Source organism: Pteronotus mesoamericanus, unplaced genomic scaffold (genome assembly GCF_021234165.1).
Source record: "Pteronotus mesoamericanus isolate MK-2021 breed Mesoamerican mustached bat unplaced genomic scaffold, CSHL_Meso_final contig_74, whole genome shotgun sequence".
NCBI classification, from domain to species: Eukaryota; Metazoa; Chordata; class Mammalia; order Chiroptera; family Mormoopidae; genus Pteronotus; species Pteronotus mesoamericanus.
Window position 1 is genome coordinate 41,885,734 of NW_026555247.1, and position 13,775 is coordinate 41,899,508.

The 13,775-nt window shown below is 50.8% G+C and overlaps 2 protein-coding genes across 2 annotated transcripts in view; one reads left to right on the plus strand and one right to left on the minus strand.

Annotated features, from left to right (window-relative positions):
- The window catches only part of FBXO15 (F-box protein 15), a 37,118-nt gene extending 30,805 nt beyond the window's left edge, over nt 1-6,313 (minus strand). The window contains exons 1-2 of the mRNA XM_054583380.1: nt 6,207-6,313; nt 1,205-1,315 (exon numbers count right to left, since the gene is read on the minus strand). Of these exons, the coding sequence (XP_054439355.1) occupies nt 1,205-1,315; nt 6,207-6,313 (218 nt within the window). The remainder of the gene's footprint in view (nt 1-1,204; nt 1,316-6,206) is intronic.
- A 608-nt stretch (nt 6,314-6,921) lies between these two features.
- On the plus strand, nt 6,922-12,197 carry TIMM21 (translocase of inner mitochondrial membrane 21). Its single transcript, XM_054583896.1, has 6 exons — nt 6,922-7,498; nt 10,062-10,124; nt 10,229-10,326; nt 11,452-11,525; nt 11,614-11,719; nt 11,810-12,197. The coding sequence occupies exons 1-6, from the start codon at nt 7,204-7,206 to the stop codon at nt 11,903-11,905; spliced, it is 732 nt and encodes a 243-aa protein (XP_054439871.1). The 5' UTR covers nt 6,922-7,203; the 3' UTR covers nt 11,906-12,197.
- Nucleotides 12,198-13,775: the final 1,578 nt, after the last annotated feature.

Here is a 13,775-nt window from a genome sequence, read left to right on the forward strand (position 1 = left end):
CCAGCACCTCCCCAGGACCCAGGAGGCCGGGCCTCCTCCGGGCCACCTCTCCCTGGCCCGGCCCACCGCCCGCGGCACGTTCCCACGCCTCCGTCCAGTTCTCAGCTGACATGTCACCTCCCCGGGGACAGCGGGCCTCACCATCCCGCCCGCTGTGCTGGGGCATGGCTGCATTTTGTCTTCTCGACAACACAGACCCCAGGGTTTCCTTCATTACTTTTTAATGTGTCTTCCCTGCTAGACCGCAAGCCTCGTGAGAACACATGTGAGCAGCTCACCATCTGTGTCCCAGCTCCAAGCGCAGTGTCTCGGACAGAGAAGTAACTGATCAAATATTTGTTCTGTTCTAATGTCAGATTACTGTAGGACAGATTCTACTCCCCAAGCACAGAGTTTAAAGCTTCAACTGATGTCCTTAATGCTTTCTTGTTTTGTTTTGGGGTTTTTGAGGGGGGTTTTTCTTTTTTTGGCTTTTCACTTCTTTTTAAAAAAACTGAAAGTATTTGTATCCTGTTAGCTGAGCTAGTTATGATAATAGTACTAATGGCCCAAAACTTGAAACTGGGCAATTTACATTCTAATCTGAATTTTGCTATTTGGAGACCACGTGAGCCTCGCCGCCTCTACCATAAGACATCTGCGATCATTCCCAGCCTTCGGGGCCCCGCACTAGGCTGAGCACAGAGCTGGCACTCCATAAATCTTACAACGTGGGGAATCCGCAGGCATCTCTGCATCCATTTCAAATTCTAACTTCAAAGAGTAAAAATGATTCTACAGATTGTTGCTTGTTCCTGAGGCCACGATATAGAATCTTGCCATGGCAAAATGGGTTCCCAAAATCCTGAAAGCTAAGAAATTCAGAGACCTCCTGAATGCTTAGAAGAAGACACTTTAATTTTCTTTCTCCATTTTCAGGGGTCTATGTCAACAGGAAAGTGAATCATTTTAAAGAACATTTTTTAAAAAGGGAAAATTAAATTGACTTATCACATTTAGACATTTAGCGTCATAAAATTAGCCTAATAATGATGGTGGTGACAGCTGGTGACTCACATCAAACTCCCAAGTTGTACACTCTTCCTACACAATTCTATTGTTAGAGAGCTCAGAATAGCAGTTGGCATATGTGGCATTGTAACTGTCTCTAATAACTCCATCCCGGAAGCCCCCAGAGAAGCGGCCGACGACCTGAGCCGCTTACCTGTCCAGCCACGCGGGGCAGTCCGAGCAGGGACTCCCGCGGGGCCCTTCGGGCCGGGCATGCTGCTCCCCGGGAGCGGAGGATGCACCAGCTTCGATACCTGGCCCGCTCCTGAAAGAGAACACGGAGAATTCAGATTCCTGCAATGCTAGGGGCACTATCCATTCCTCCAGACAGCATTTTAAGGGACTCAGGGACTCCCAAGGTCGCGCCTGTGAAACCTCGCTCGGCAAAGACAGGATGTGAGGGAGGGCACGGTGGGGTAGGCGGGGCCAGGGACCGGCCAGCGGCCTGAATCCTGGGCCCGCTGCCACGTGTTCCAAGACTAATGTCTAACGCTCACTCTGCTTCTGGGCTGTTGGCGTCAAAGAAGTTCTGCTTAATGGAAACAAAGAGGAGAAAGATAAAATGTACTCATTGTCCAATCTCAATAACAAAACACAGAACCTAATAAAAATACCATCAGCAGAGGGAAAAAACTTGGGATTTGTGAGCCAGAACTGCCAACAGGACCCACGACTCTGTTGACCGTCACGGACCTGCAAGGGGCAGCAGCTGGTTCCAGCTCTAGCTTCAGCGGTCACGGCCGCAGGAGCACCCCTCACCCCCTCACACTCAAGGGAATATATTTGACTGTCCATCTTTCATTTTTGTGGTACATAAAGTAACAGTGAATTTCACAGTCAATGTAACAATTCGATGAAATAGGGTATAGTATTTATTTTATTGGTTCTTCTCAGAAGTTCCTAAAATAATCTTTATTAAAATCAGCCCTCAGAAGCAGTGGCATCCAGTGGCAGCTTGGCCGGGGTCTGAAACACCCAGAAAGTCGCTGCGCCACAGCCCGGTGCCGCGGCCGCGGCTGGCACAGACGCCCCTGGGGAACAGGCGGGCCCCCTGGGAGAGTTCGGAGGCCGCCTCTTTACCACCGCCCCCCCCATACACACACACAGGCCAGCGACGGGCCGCCCCCGCCCCCAACCCGGCATGCTCTTTAGGACAGGCGAGCGCCAGCGTGTGCTCCTTGGTCGCTCCGCTCCCCAGCAGTCATCAGGCGGAGTCCGCGCTTCGCTCGCCCAGGTCAACCAACACCAGCTGCCGCCAGCAAGCTGACTGCCTGGGCCTGTTTGGACCGTCGCTCAAGGAGGAGTGGGTAATAATGGGAGGCACAGGGAGGGGCCCCAGGAACTTGGAAGGGAGGGCAGAGATGTTTCTGGAAGCTGAAGGATGAATTCCACAGCAGAAAAGCTTCGCCGTTGCGGGCATGGCTCTAGCCCGGCAGTGACAGGCAAACTGCAGTTCCCTCCTCTGGCTGCCTTCACAAAGCACCTCAAATGCGAGGCTTAAAGCAACAGAAATGCGCTGCCTCCGAGTCCTGGCTGCCCGAAGCCCAAAACCCCAGTGCTGGGAGGGCCGGGCTGCCTCCACCGGTTCTAGGGACGAGTCCTTCCTGACCCCTTCTGGTGGCAGCCAGACTTCCTTGGTGTCCCTTGGTGTCTGGCAACATTCCTGCAGCCTCGGCTCCACCTGTACACGGCCCCCTCCCCGTGTGTGTGTGTGTCTGTGTGCCTTCTTCTAAGGACATCACTTACGTTTGATTGACAGCCCACTCTGCTCCCGCATGACCTCACCTTAACTAACTGCATCTGCAAAGGCCCTACTGTCAGATAAGTCACACCTGGAGGCTCTGGGGGGACAAAATTGGGGGCGGGAGCACATCATTCAACACGATATACAATTTTCCAAATTTTTTATTTAAGTGTAGTTGGTATATAATATTATGGCTCAGGTACACACTATAGTGATTGGACTTTTTATGCCTTATGGTGTGATCACCCCACTAACTCTAGTCATCGTCTGTCACCATGCAAACCGATCACAATACTGTTGACTACACTCCCCGCCCCCTTCTCGCCCATCCTCCCACGCCCTTCCCGTAGCCCTCCCTTTGGTCTCTGTGTCCGTGAGTCTGTTTTTGTTTGGTTCATTTGTTTTCTTAGATTCCACATGTAAGTGAAACTATATGGTACATTTTAAAATGATTAAAAGCATGTCTTAAGTGATTAACTATTCTTCAAAGTTTTATAATGATCTGTGTCACATATTCAAACATAAAATGCTTTCAGTCAACAAAGGTCTCTAATACCCAAGTGTCAAGTGAAAAGAACCTCTAATCAGTAGAGCCTATTGCTCCTCCGTCAAATAAAAACATCTCTCAGGAGTCGCCACTGGCGCCCTGTGGACCCCGCAAGTGTGAAGGGGACCGCACCACAAAGTCTGTGCGCCATGTCGTTTGAAGACTGAGGACTGTCTCTCACTAGAGTTCTTTAGCAACTTTTTTACTTAATGAGTACTGCTGTGGTTAAGCAAAAATAAATTTATTTAAAAGCATTACTAAATTGCTAATGGCTTCTTGCCTTTATGTATTTCTTCCGTCAAAAGATGCCAGAAGAAATAAAAACTATTACCTTAGGCCTCTCCAAGGGAACCGAAGAAAAGTAAATTAACACGCTCTCTGTCAGTCTCAATCTAGCGACTTAGCAAAGACCAAATAAATGATGAGGGCTGGCGCTGGGCGCGGCCGGGCCAGCAGCCGTGCACCGTGGGGAAGGTCCACCCCGGGCGTGTCTGTCAAGACCCTCAGAGGCACACGCATTTCTTTAAGCCAGGAATTTTATTTCTAGAAATACCTGCTAAGGCGAAACAAATGTTCCCTGTGACTTCACTCAAGAATGTCCGTGTCAAGGCCGTCAGCTGGGAAAATACCCTGGACCAAGCACAGGGACCGGGAATGCGCCCGGCCTCCGCCAAGAGCGGCGCCACGGGGCCAGCGCAGGGCTTGTGTGAGCCAGAGGCCGGGAGCACCGGAAGGCTCTCTCCTGACAGGGCCCCAGAGCCTCAGGAGTCTCACTGTGCCGTCCAGCTCTCCAGCGGGCTGGGGGCCACGGAAGGCCGTCCCCACTCCTCCGGGCAACAGCCGCCCGCGCCTCGGGGCCACAGCCTCTGCGGCCGGGAAGCCCCATGCGCTGCTCACACAGACCCGTCGACAGAGCTAAGCACACACTTAGCTGGTGTGATCGGTAAGAGCACGTTTAGTCTAAAAACACTTTTTCATGTCACAGACCTTTGCCTGGTAGCTTTTAATTAGTTCAGTATTTTAAAAATCTACTTCCTGGGCCTGATTTTTAATACCAAGAATTTAGACCAACTCATATAAAGTATAAGTTAAGCCAACTTGATATGCTTTCTCCTACATTTCTTACAGTTTATGGTTTTCACCTACATATTCCCATTTTGTGTTAAAAAGGGAACCACTGACTCCTTATTGAAATCTAATGTTTCTGCTTTGAGACACTAAAAATAACTGCCTACATAGAACATCGTCAACCATCTTTGCACCTGACCTTTCTTTACCAGAAAGAATGTGTGCATCACCAAGTCACAGGTGGGCGTGCAGGCTCCAGGGCCAGGCCGAGTGACAGGCACTCTGACCACAGCGCGGCCCCGGGAAGTTCAGGCACCTCACAACGTGATGGAAGCTTCATCATCTCAAAGTCATTCTGCTTCCCACTAACAGAGCGCTATATATAAAGACTAATTTTAGTAAGAGTGACAAAATGATTTAAAGTTCAAGCTTCCTATTTAAACGCCAGTCTCTCTCTCCCACTTAAAAAGAACTTTTGCAGGCACTGTCACTGTGCCACTCACATGTCACAAGGCTTGCGGTAGGTACGCTATGTCTAGCACTACAGAGAGTCACTCAAGAACTATTACCACAACACCAAGGGACAGGGTCCTGCCCTGGAAACCAGTGTGAGCGGGGTGCTGGAACCCTAGGGTGGACACAGGACATAGTTCTGAAGACTCAGGAAAACAAAAAATGACAAGTAGTTGAACTGGCAAGTACCATCACGCTTTTGTAATGCTTAAGCGTAGGCATTGATGTATCAGAAGGCATAATGTGCACGACTTTCTCTATCTGTACATTAAGACGACTTACAAACAAAAGGATAATATTCAAGAGTGCAAAGTGTCCTCAGCATTATCCCTCTACCCGGTAAACGGACTGGGACGATGGGGACGGAGCTGGGAACGCTCACAATGAAACGAAAAGGATTTAGGTGCCACGACAGCACGCTGATACTGCCGGGATCATTCGCGCTGGGAAAAGAGCCATTCTCCGTGGGCGTTAACCTGGAGGTCCGGAAACAGCTGCGGCCCGCGGCCCGCGGCCCCCTGCCCTCTGCCCCCCGCCCCCACCTCACTCCTCCCAGTTGCCTGCTCTCATGTGGAAGAGGACGACTCTTCAGTTCCAGGGCTCCCCATGAGAAATGGAGGGAAAGGCGGCAGAACAGGGTTAGGAGCTGAGCCCCGCGGGGTGACCATTCCAAAAGCCTCCCTCTGAGTTTGCTTAGAGACGCAGCCTTGGCCTGGAGTCGGACGTGCAGAAAGTGCTGCCCGGCAGAGGGCGCTCCTGGACCCGCCCGCCGGCCAGAGGTATGCGTTTAGCGCCCCGCGTCCTACGCGCCCGGACCGTGGGTGGGACAGAAAACCCTAGCGTGTCTACTTCTCTAAGTTGTAAGGTCACAAAAAGACGAAAGGGGACTTCTGGCCTCAGAACAAGGAAGGACTTCGGGGGCACGTTGCGGAGCTGTACCCTTTCGGGCCGGGCAGGTGGAGACTGGCGAGGCGCACCTGTCTGGGCTGGTGCAGCTCCTTCGCGCGGCGGGTCCCCGCGAGGCGCTGCTCGGGGCTTGGAGAGCTTCCGACGTTCGCGCCCCCACAGTGCCCATTAACTGACCTAACGGAAAAGGAAGGAGGTGTCCTGGGGGCTACTCTCCTTGTACCCTGACTTGGGGTGGCCCCACGCTTCCAAGTTGAAGGCACTTCCTCCCGCCGTTCTTCCAGACCTTTCCCGCACTGGCAGCAGCCGCCAGCGACGCGCCAGAGATGGACCATTGTATAGAAAGGGGAAAGGGCGGGAGGAGAGGGGGACCGTCACCTGAACCCGTCGCTCCCGGGGGCCGCGCCAAAGCCCCCGAGAGGCAGGCGCAGCTCCTGGAGACCGAGCCACTGCCGCTGCAGAAGCCGGCCGCGTCCGGTCGCCATGGAGACCCGTCGGAACTCGTGGGCGGTGCGACCCGGGGAAGGTATAGAGCGCCGCCCACGCCACGCCTACCCGACGCCGGCGCGCTCCCCGGCACTCGTGCGCAGAAGCGCTTTCCCGCCCACTCCACTAGCGGTTCTAGAAATTTACGAGTGCTGTTTGTTAACACCGCGTTGCAAAAGTGGGGGCCTCGTTCCGTCCTACGTGCTAGCTCTAGGTAGTTCGTGCTACCTTCTGTCCCTTTTTTTTTTTAAGGAAGAATCCGAAATGCAAAGGCTCTGTCATTTGCCTTAAGGGAGGGCAGAACAACAATCAGAGCCGAGAATTTTCGGTTTACACTGTCCTGTATAAAGAGGCGCAAGAACGTGCAGTTTGCAAATGCTAATTTGACTTTTGTGAGTTCTAGAACTATGCTCCAAGAACGCCAATCTTGCCAAAAACCAACTTCGTGCAGCGCATGCGTAGGTAGTCAGCACGGGCTCGTTGGGAGAAAATGAAGGACTGGGTGGGGTATGGCCGCCTTGCATTTTGGGAGCTGTAGTCCTTGACTAAGCAACTAAGATAGATGTGAAATCCTCAAACTACTATTCCCAGGATCCCTAAGGGTTTCCCAGGGTGCTTTGCAAAGGCATGGCGGGGACAGTGTGAATGTCAACGTAGAAGAGCACTTTGATTCCACCGAAAAGAGGACCAAAGGGAAGAGGAGGTGGACAAGCAACTCCTTTGGTCTTAAAAACGCTGCCGGAGCTAACGTTTTTGTCGAGAACGCCAGGTAGCCTTTCCGGCGTGAATGTGTGCCCTGGATCACACGTCCTGCCAGGCGCGGAGGGACCAGTGAGGCTTTGCTGGTCGTGATTGGCGTCTTCCGTAAGTGAAGCGGGTTTCTGTGAACATGATTTGTTCTCTTCTGCGAGCTGTGCAGTATACGGAGAAGCTGCATAGGTCCTCGGGGAAGCGCCTGTTTTCGCCACACTTCGTACTCAGCAAAGCTTGCTTTAAGACCGAGCCCAGACGGAGATGGGCGCTGCACGAGCGGAAAACAGTGCGGCCCGGATGTATCCTTGGAGCCGCCCCGAGGACCGTCTGGACGCGGGGACAGGGCCGCCAGCGAGCAAAGGAGGACGGCAGCAAGCAAGTGTCTGTGCACAGTCAGAGGGCGGAAACCGCCATCTCGACGGCACAGAAAGGTAAAAGGGAATTCTCCAGTAAGGACCAGCCTTGCAGCAAGCGTGACAAGAAGTGCCCGTGCGCTTTTATAGAGAAGTTCAGTGCTGAGGATGCCAAGTCAATTCACGCAAATTAAAAGGCGGAACCGCTAAACATAGTTTAGAATCAGAGAGTATAGGCCTGCGATATCCTTCAGAGATTTGACCTCAAATTTGAAAGTTGAATTATGTCTAGGAAATTTTTCTCAACTTTGATTAGTTTTGCTGTGGAGAGAGCCATATAAAACTTAGCCATTCTTTAATACTTTAAAACAGACAAGGAGATTGCCCAGATGTTATTTCATCCATTTGACTCTCGCCTTCAGTCCTTCAAACATTTCTGTTCTAAGGTAGGAGGCACACTTCTCCAGTTTCACACAACTGAAAATTAAATGCAGATTTCCCTAATTTCGGTTTCCTAACGTCCAGGCCAGTGCTCCTTAGGACAACTATTGACAAGGATTTCGTGAGTTCCCATCTCGTCAGTGCTTAGCACTTGAACAGTTGCTAATGGCTGTGCCAAAGAAATCTGAAACACAAATAGTCTACCACTTAATTGGGAAGAAGATGCAAAGTGTGAAACAAATAGCGAAAAAAGATTAGTTGTGCTACAGAGAAAGAGGACTAGGGAGACTATGATGAAGAGTAGTAATTGGCGAGAATAAATAGAAAAGAAATCATTGAGTCATAATCTATAGGGATTAACTCATATAGTTCAACCCAATAAACACTTTTTTAAAAGATTTTATTTTATTTTAGAGAGGGGATGGAAGGGAGAGAAACATCCATGCGTGGTTGCTTCTCACGCGCCCCCTACTGGGAACCTGGCCTGCAACCCGGGCCTGTTCCCTGACTGGGAATTGCACCAGCAACAATTTGGTTCACAGGCTGGCGCACCGGCGCTCAATCCACTGAGCCACACCAAGGCAATAAACAATTTTCCTGAGAGGCTGCTGTTGTGCCCAGTTACTGAGTAACACTTGGCATACTACAGAGTTAAAGGCATCCGAAATACCTCTTCCCTTCTGATGACCCATGCAGTAATAGAATGTATAAAATAGGAAAAATGAAATGTCATTTGGTGAGGGAAGGTGAAGTTTTCACAAATGACATAAGAAAGCATTTCATTTTTTTGTTAGTTTCTTCATTTCATGAATAATAAAAAAAAAAAAGTAAAAAGCAAGAAAAGAAAACAATTCAGACACCCGTGATTATACCACGCAGAGATGACCAAGGTAATATTTGGTTTCTGTCATTTCTGTGCATGTATTTTTCAACAAAAATAATTTAGTCGTATCTTACCAGTTTTTGCAATCAGCTGAATGTGACAAAAATATAGTGGAGTGTTTCATTCATAGTAGTCTGACGAAAAGTTCAGCGTGAAGGAACAGCCTGTGCGCGGGCGTGCCGGGCCATGTGGCGGCGGCTGCGGCACAGGTCATGGTGCGGGCAGGCTCTTTGCAGGGCCCTGTCTGACCTGGGGCCCCGCTGAGGTGCATGGTGGGAGCAGCAGTCCCACGCGTGGGTGTGCTGCCCCCAGAGACCCCAGAGGCCCGTCGCGCACAGAAAGGACGGACAGGACGCAGTTGTTTGTCTTTCACTGGGCACGGCGTGTCCCGTGTGCCCTGCGGCGCACGCTGACGAGCTGTGCCGGGGTGCTGGGCCAGCCCTGGCCCTTGGTTGGGCTCCTCCCCGCACTTGGAGTACATGTGTCTCCCCAGGCCGCCCCCCACACCTGCCACCGGTTACTGTCGGCTCTTGCATGGTGGCATGTTCTGCAGCACCCCCAGGGCAGCGTTGTCCAGATAAAAGTCTGCTTGGCTGGGAATGTTCAGCGTGTGCGCTGTCCCGTTAGGGGGGCCGCCAGCCGCCCGTGCCTGTTGAGCACCTGAGGTGCTGCTAGTGTGGGAGCACTCGGTTTTTATTTAATTTTAAGTTAACTTAGGTTAATTTTTAATTTTAAACTTAAACAGCCACGTGTGGCATGTTGCTACTGTATTGGACATCCAGGTCCAGAATGTCCAGGTCACTTACAACGGTATTGTGACAGGGCAAGACCATACATAGACCCTGCTACCGCCTGTTGCGCGTTACTGCAGACGAGTACTGTTGCTCCTCCCCGGTAGAGGCGGCAAACGGTGCCGCCTCCACATCAGTGGCCGCACCGTGAGGCTGTGCTAACGCACTCCCGTAAGTTACCTTCTGCCTCGGCGTGGGCGCTGGGGTGAGCGCGCGTGGACTACCGCCGCCCTCTAGGATCTGTGGGCTTTCTGAGAGGAGGACTGGTGAGCGAAGGGGATGTGATGGGCTCCGCCACCCCTGCGTCTTAGGTCCCTAGGAACTGCACTCTCTCTGCCATCCCCTCCTAGATGTGGTTTGGGTCAGGTGGGTTTTTGGTTTGGTTCTGATTCGCAGGAACATTTGAAAACAGCTGCTTCAGACACAGACCCACTCGTCAGGCCTGAGTCCACACCCACCCAGAAGTACCGACGGCTCCTGCTGGCGCCTGGCACGCCAGTGACTCTGTGCTCTTTCCTCTTTACAGTTAAAGAAGCCGGAAGAGATTTTACCTATTTAATAGTGGTACTGATTGGAATCACCGTTACAGGTTGAAAACACAGCAAGTATAAGACCCCACCCCCCCAATATCTATTTCACTTACTGTTTGTCTCACCCCGGCTTTACTTGATCTTCTTTTTCGTTGCCTTTCAGGTAGCTTGTTTTACGTGATTTTTAAAGAACTTTTTTCATCATCCAGCCCTAATAAGATATACGGGAAAGCCTTAGAAAAATGCAGATCACATCCAGAGGTGAGTCCTCAAGACAGAGTTGCACAGCCCTGATAAGAGGGAGCAAATATCGGAACCGAGGAGGGGTGGGCAGAGTTCATGTGCCGGTTCTGAGCCGAGTGGAATTCATACGATAAAGCATATGTGCACGTTGTTTGTTACTAGCTCTTTCTTTTGTGCTTGAACTGCCCAAAGGGCACCCAAAGATCCAGGTAGGGTGTTTCCACCCTAATTATACAAGAGGAAGTCATTGTACTAGTTGTCATAAATAATAAATGCTCTGACTGTACCAGAGTCTTGAACAGCTACATAGCTCTTAAGTGTCTCTCTTGTTACACATTATTCCTTTTTATTGGACTCTTGTTGTGTGATGTGTCTTTTCTTTTCCAAAAAACCTGACCTGTGACCCCATACCACCGTGATGACTCGTACTAAGAGTGCACGCGAGCCAGGGATCACGTGTAGTGCCTCAGTGCGCCGTCCTCATTAGACCCCAAAGCCGCCATGGGTTGTGTTCTGCTTTGGCCCGTCTGCGGAAGGGGAAGCTGGCACTTAAAGACAGGAGACAAGTATCAACAGCAGCCTAATTAACCATGAGGAGGCCTCTCTACAGAGGTGACGACGGACTGTGTCATTCACAAACAGCCTTTCCTAGGGCTTCAACCCTTTGACCAAAACAAAATACACAGAATAAACAGTGGTGCCATATAAAAGTCATAACCCAATTTGCTGCCTATCAGAGGTCTACATGTAATAATTAAACATTTAGTTTTGTCAACATTTATAAAGGTCCGTTTCTTTGCCAGGCACTTTGCCTGGTTGAAAAATAGAAGACCTTATGCTGCGATGCTGATACGCGTAATCCGCTCAGTTGTTTGAACAGATGTTCCATGTGTTTCAGCCCACAGTTCTCGAGTGTCTCTCATCTTACTGCTCCTTTTTCCTTACGCGTGAAAAATGTGATAACTGATGATGCCAACACAAAATAAGAAAAGTTTTATTTTTTTATTTGATATCAATATTTTTTAAAGTTTCCAAGAATGTTCGTATTTTAAATTAAGTAAAAATTACATTTGCGTTTCATTGTGAGTTTTCCCATCAGGAATACTTGCCTCACAACGAAGTAAAACATTCTTTCCTCTGCAGGTAATAAGCGTCTTTGGTGAGCCCGTTAAAGGCTACGGGGAAATGACCAGGCGCGGTCGCCGGCAGCACGTCAGGTACTGCCTTGGGCTTGAACTTGCAAGGCTCGGGGATCATTTTTAAATGAAAAGGATTTAGACCTGTGTTCTTCCATTTTCTTGGCAGTTTTATTGAATATGTGAAAGACGGGCTGAAGCACATGCGCGTGAAGTTCTACATCCAGGGCTCCGAGCCTGGGAAGCAGGGAACGGTGCACCTGGAAGTGAAGGAGGTGCGAGGGCGGGGAGGGGCCCGGGCTGAGTGCGGCGCGGCGCAGCGCGCTGCGCGGAACAGTAACTCCGGGAAATACTTTTTTTTTCAGAACCCAGAAAGTGGCGAATATGAATTTCGATATATATTTGTAGAACTTGAAACCTATCCTCGAAGAACTATCATCATCGAGGATAATCGGTCCTGAGAGAACGAAGCGCGGCGGCACCGCGGCCCTGGGTGGGTGTTGAGGGGCGGACGCCACGCTGACCTCCGCAGCTCCTTTCCGCGGCCGCTTCGGGCAGGGCAGGAGGGAGGAGAGCCCAGCAAAGCGACGTCCCGGGCTAGTTGCTGCATCGAGACAGCTGCGTTCGAGTTTCCCTTGAAGAGTAGAAAATCATTGACTAGAGCATATTTTAGGTGACCCTGGGCAGTATTTCTGCTCTAACATCATCCTTCCTAAGAAATTTTCATTAAAAAACATCATATAAATAAGAAAACAGTTCAGTATTTTCTGCTTTTATGTTTTATAGCTATATAAAATCTGTGGAATAAAATTAAAACTAACATGTCAGAAGCAGCTTCCTTCCATGTACTTTGGTATCTGACTCACGATGAGCATTTGAAAATAGTTGAGAACTGTAGGGACCAAATGACAAGTCCACGCCCTTCAAATGATCAGAGAGAGGTTGTCACACCGTATGGGCTGTAATCCAGTCCCCTCCGTGAGTTGGGGGCATTGCACACCACGGGGAAGCGAATTCTAAAGCCGGGCGGGCTTGCGCAGGTTCCCTCACCTCGTCCAGCCTCACCAGCAGGTCTCATTCCAGCAGCTGAATGAGGCGACAGGCACGAATGCCTGGACCCCAGAAGGTGCCCCCAGAACGTCCCGGCCCTTCAGAGCCTGCTCGGTGGTGTCACTGCCAGAGGCAGCGTGGGCGTCAGGCCAGGCGCCTGGAGGCCTTGTGGCCATGCACAGCCTGCTTTATCTGAAGGAGCCCCAGGGCACGTGGAGAAAAGCGACCTTCACTTAGGGGAGTGCGATCGCATGTCTGTCTAAAGGTCTGCGCGTGCTGGGGCAGGTCTAAAAGCGCCCTTGCCTGCGGTAGTTTCAGTGTTGAGGGGTCCCCTAAAATGCTGTTCCCTCTCCCTCAGGCCCGCCTGATGGGCACTTGAAATTGTAAGCTGTTGGGGATGGACGGACCCCCAGGCGAGCAATCTCCAGTACTTAGTTATCTCTCTGCTTAATTCAGTTCAAACTGGAGTTTAATGGCTTGTTTTCAATGTCTTTTCTTTTTAATTATGAAAAATCTTAAACATTTAGGAAACTAAGGAAATGATGCGCTCCTTCCTGCTCAGTGTGCAAGTCACGGGGCCGGGACGCCCTGGGAGAAGTTGCAGCATGTGACGCAGCCCGGGCTGAACCCGTACGTGAGCCGCGGGTTGTGCTACTTTGATGCTGAACCAGACAACTGGGATGAGCCCATCTGCTCAGCAGCCTCAGGTTAATCATGCCTTTGGCCTCATTACATCAGCTGGTTCTGAGGATGAGGAGGGGGACAGATCTTTGAGCGCCCACCACTCAGGAGGCAACCAACAGTTGTCTGCTGGGCAGTGGCTGGCTCAAGGTCATCCACAGGGTGTGACCTCGGAAGCAGGGGCTGACCCCAGGCCTATCCGATTCTCCTGTCCTGGGTGGTGAACCCCTAGTATGTGGTCCTTCACCACTCTCTCCGCGGTGCAGTTTCCTCATCTCTCAAATGAGGACACCGCCATCAGCTCCCAAGGTTGCCATAAGGTCACACAAGGTGGTACGGAAGGTGTTTCAACAAGGTGGGCGCCTGCCTGCCGCAGCCATCAATTAATTATCTCGTCGGCCCTTGAGATTGTAGATAGAGAAGGTACCACTTTCATTTTTGTACCCCCAGTTCTCAGTATTTAGAAGACAGCAGGGTCTCAAAAAATTTTGTTAAACCCAAGCCGTAGGAACATCTACAATTCTAATACATAAGCAACACATTACTCAGAAAGTGACTTAAAAAGCTGCAGAGTCCCCGGCGGCCGAAGTGCTGGCCTGT

What these genes read in the sequence shown, in the direction of transcription:
- TIMM21 (XM_054583896.1), top strand. Translation starts at nt 7,204, where the DNA reads ATGATTTGTTCTCTTCTGCGAGCTGTGCAGTATACGGAGAAGCTGCAT. An exon ending in GATTGGAATCACCGTTACAG is followed by an intron (nt 10,125 to 10,228) that starts GTTGAAAACACA and finishes GTTGCCTTTCAG; the next exon opens with GTAGCTTGTTTTACGTGATT. An exon ending in GGTCGCCGGCAGCACGTCAG is followed by an intron (nt 11,526 to 11,613) that starts GTACTGCCTTGG and finishes TTTTCTTGGCAG; the next exon opens with TTTTATTGAATATGTGAAAG.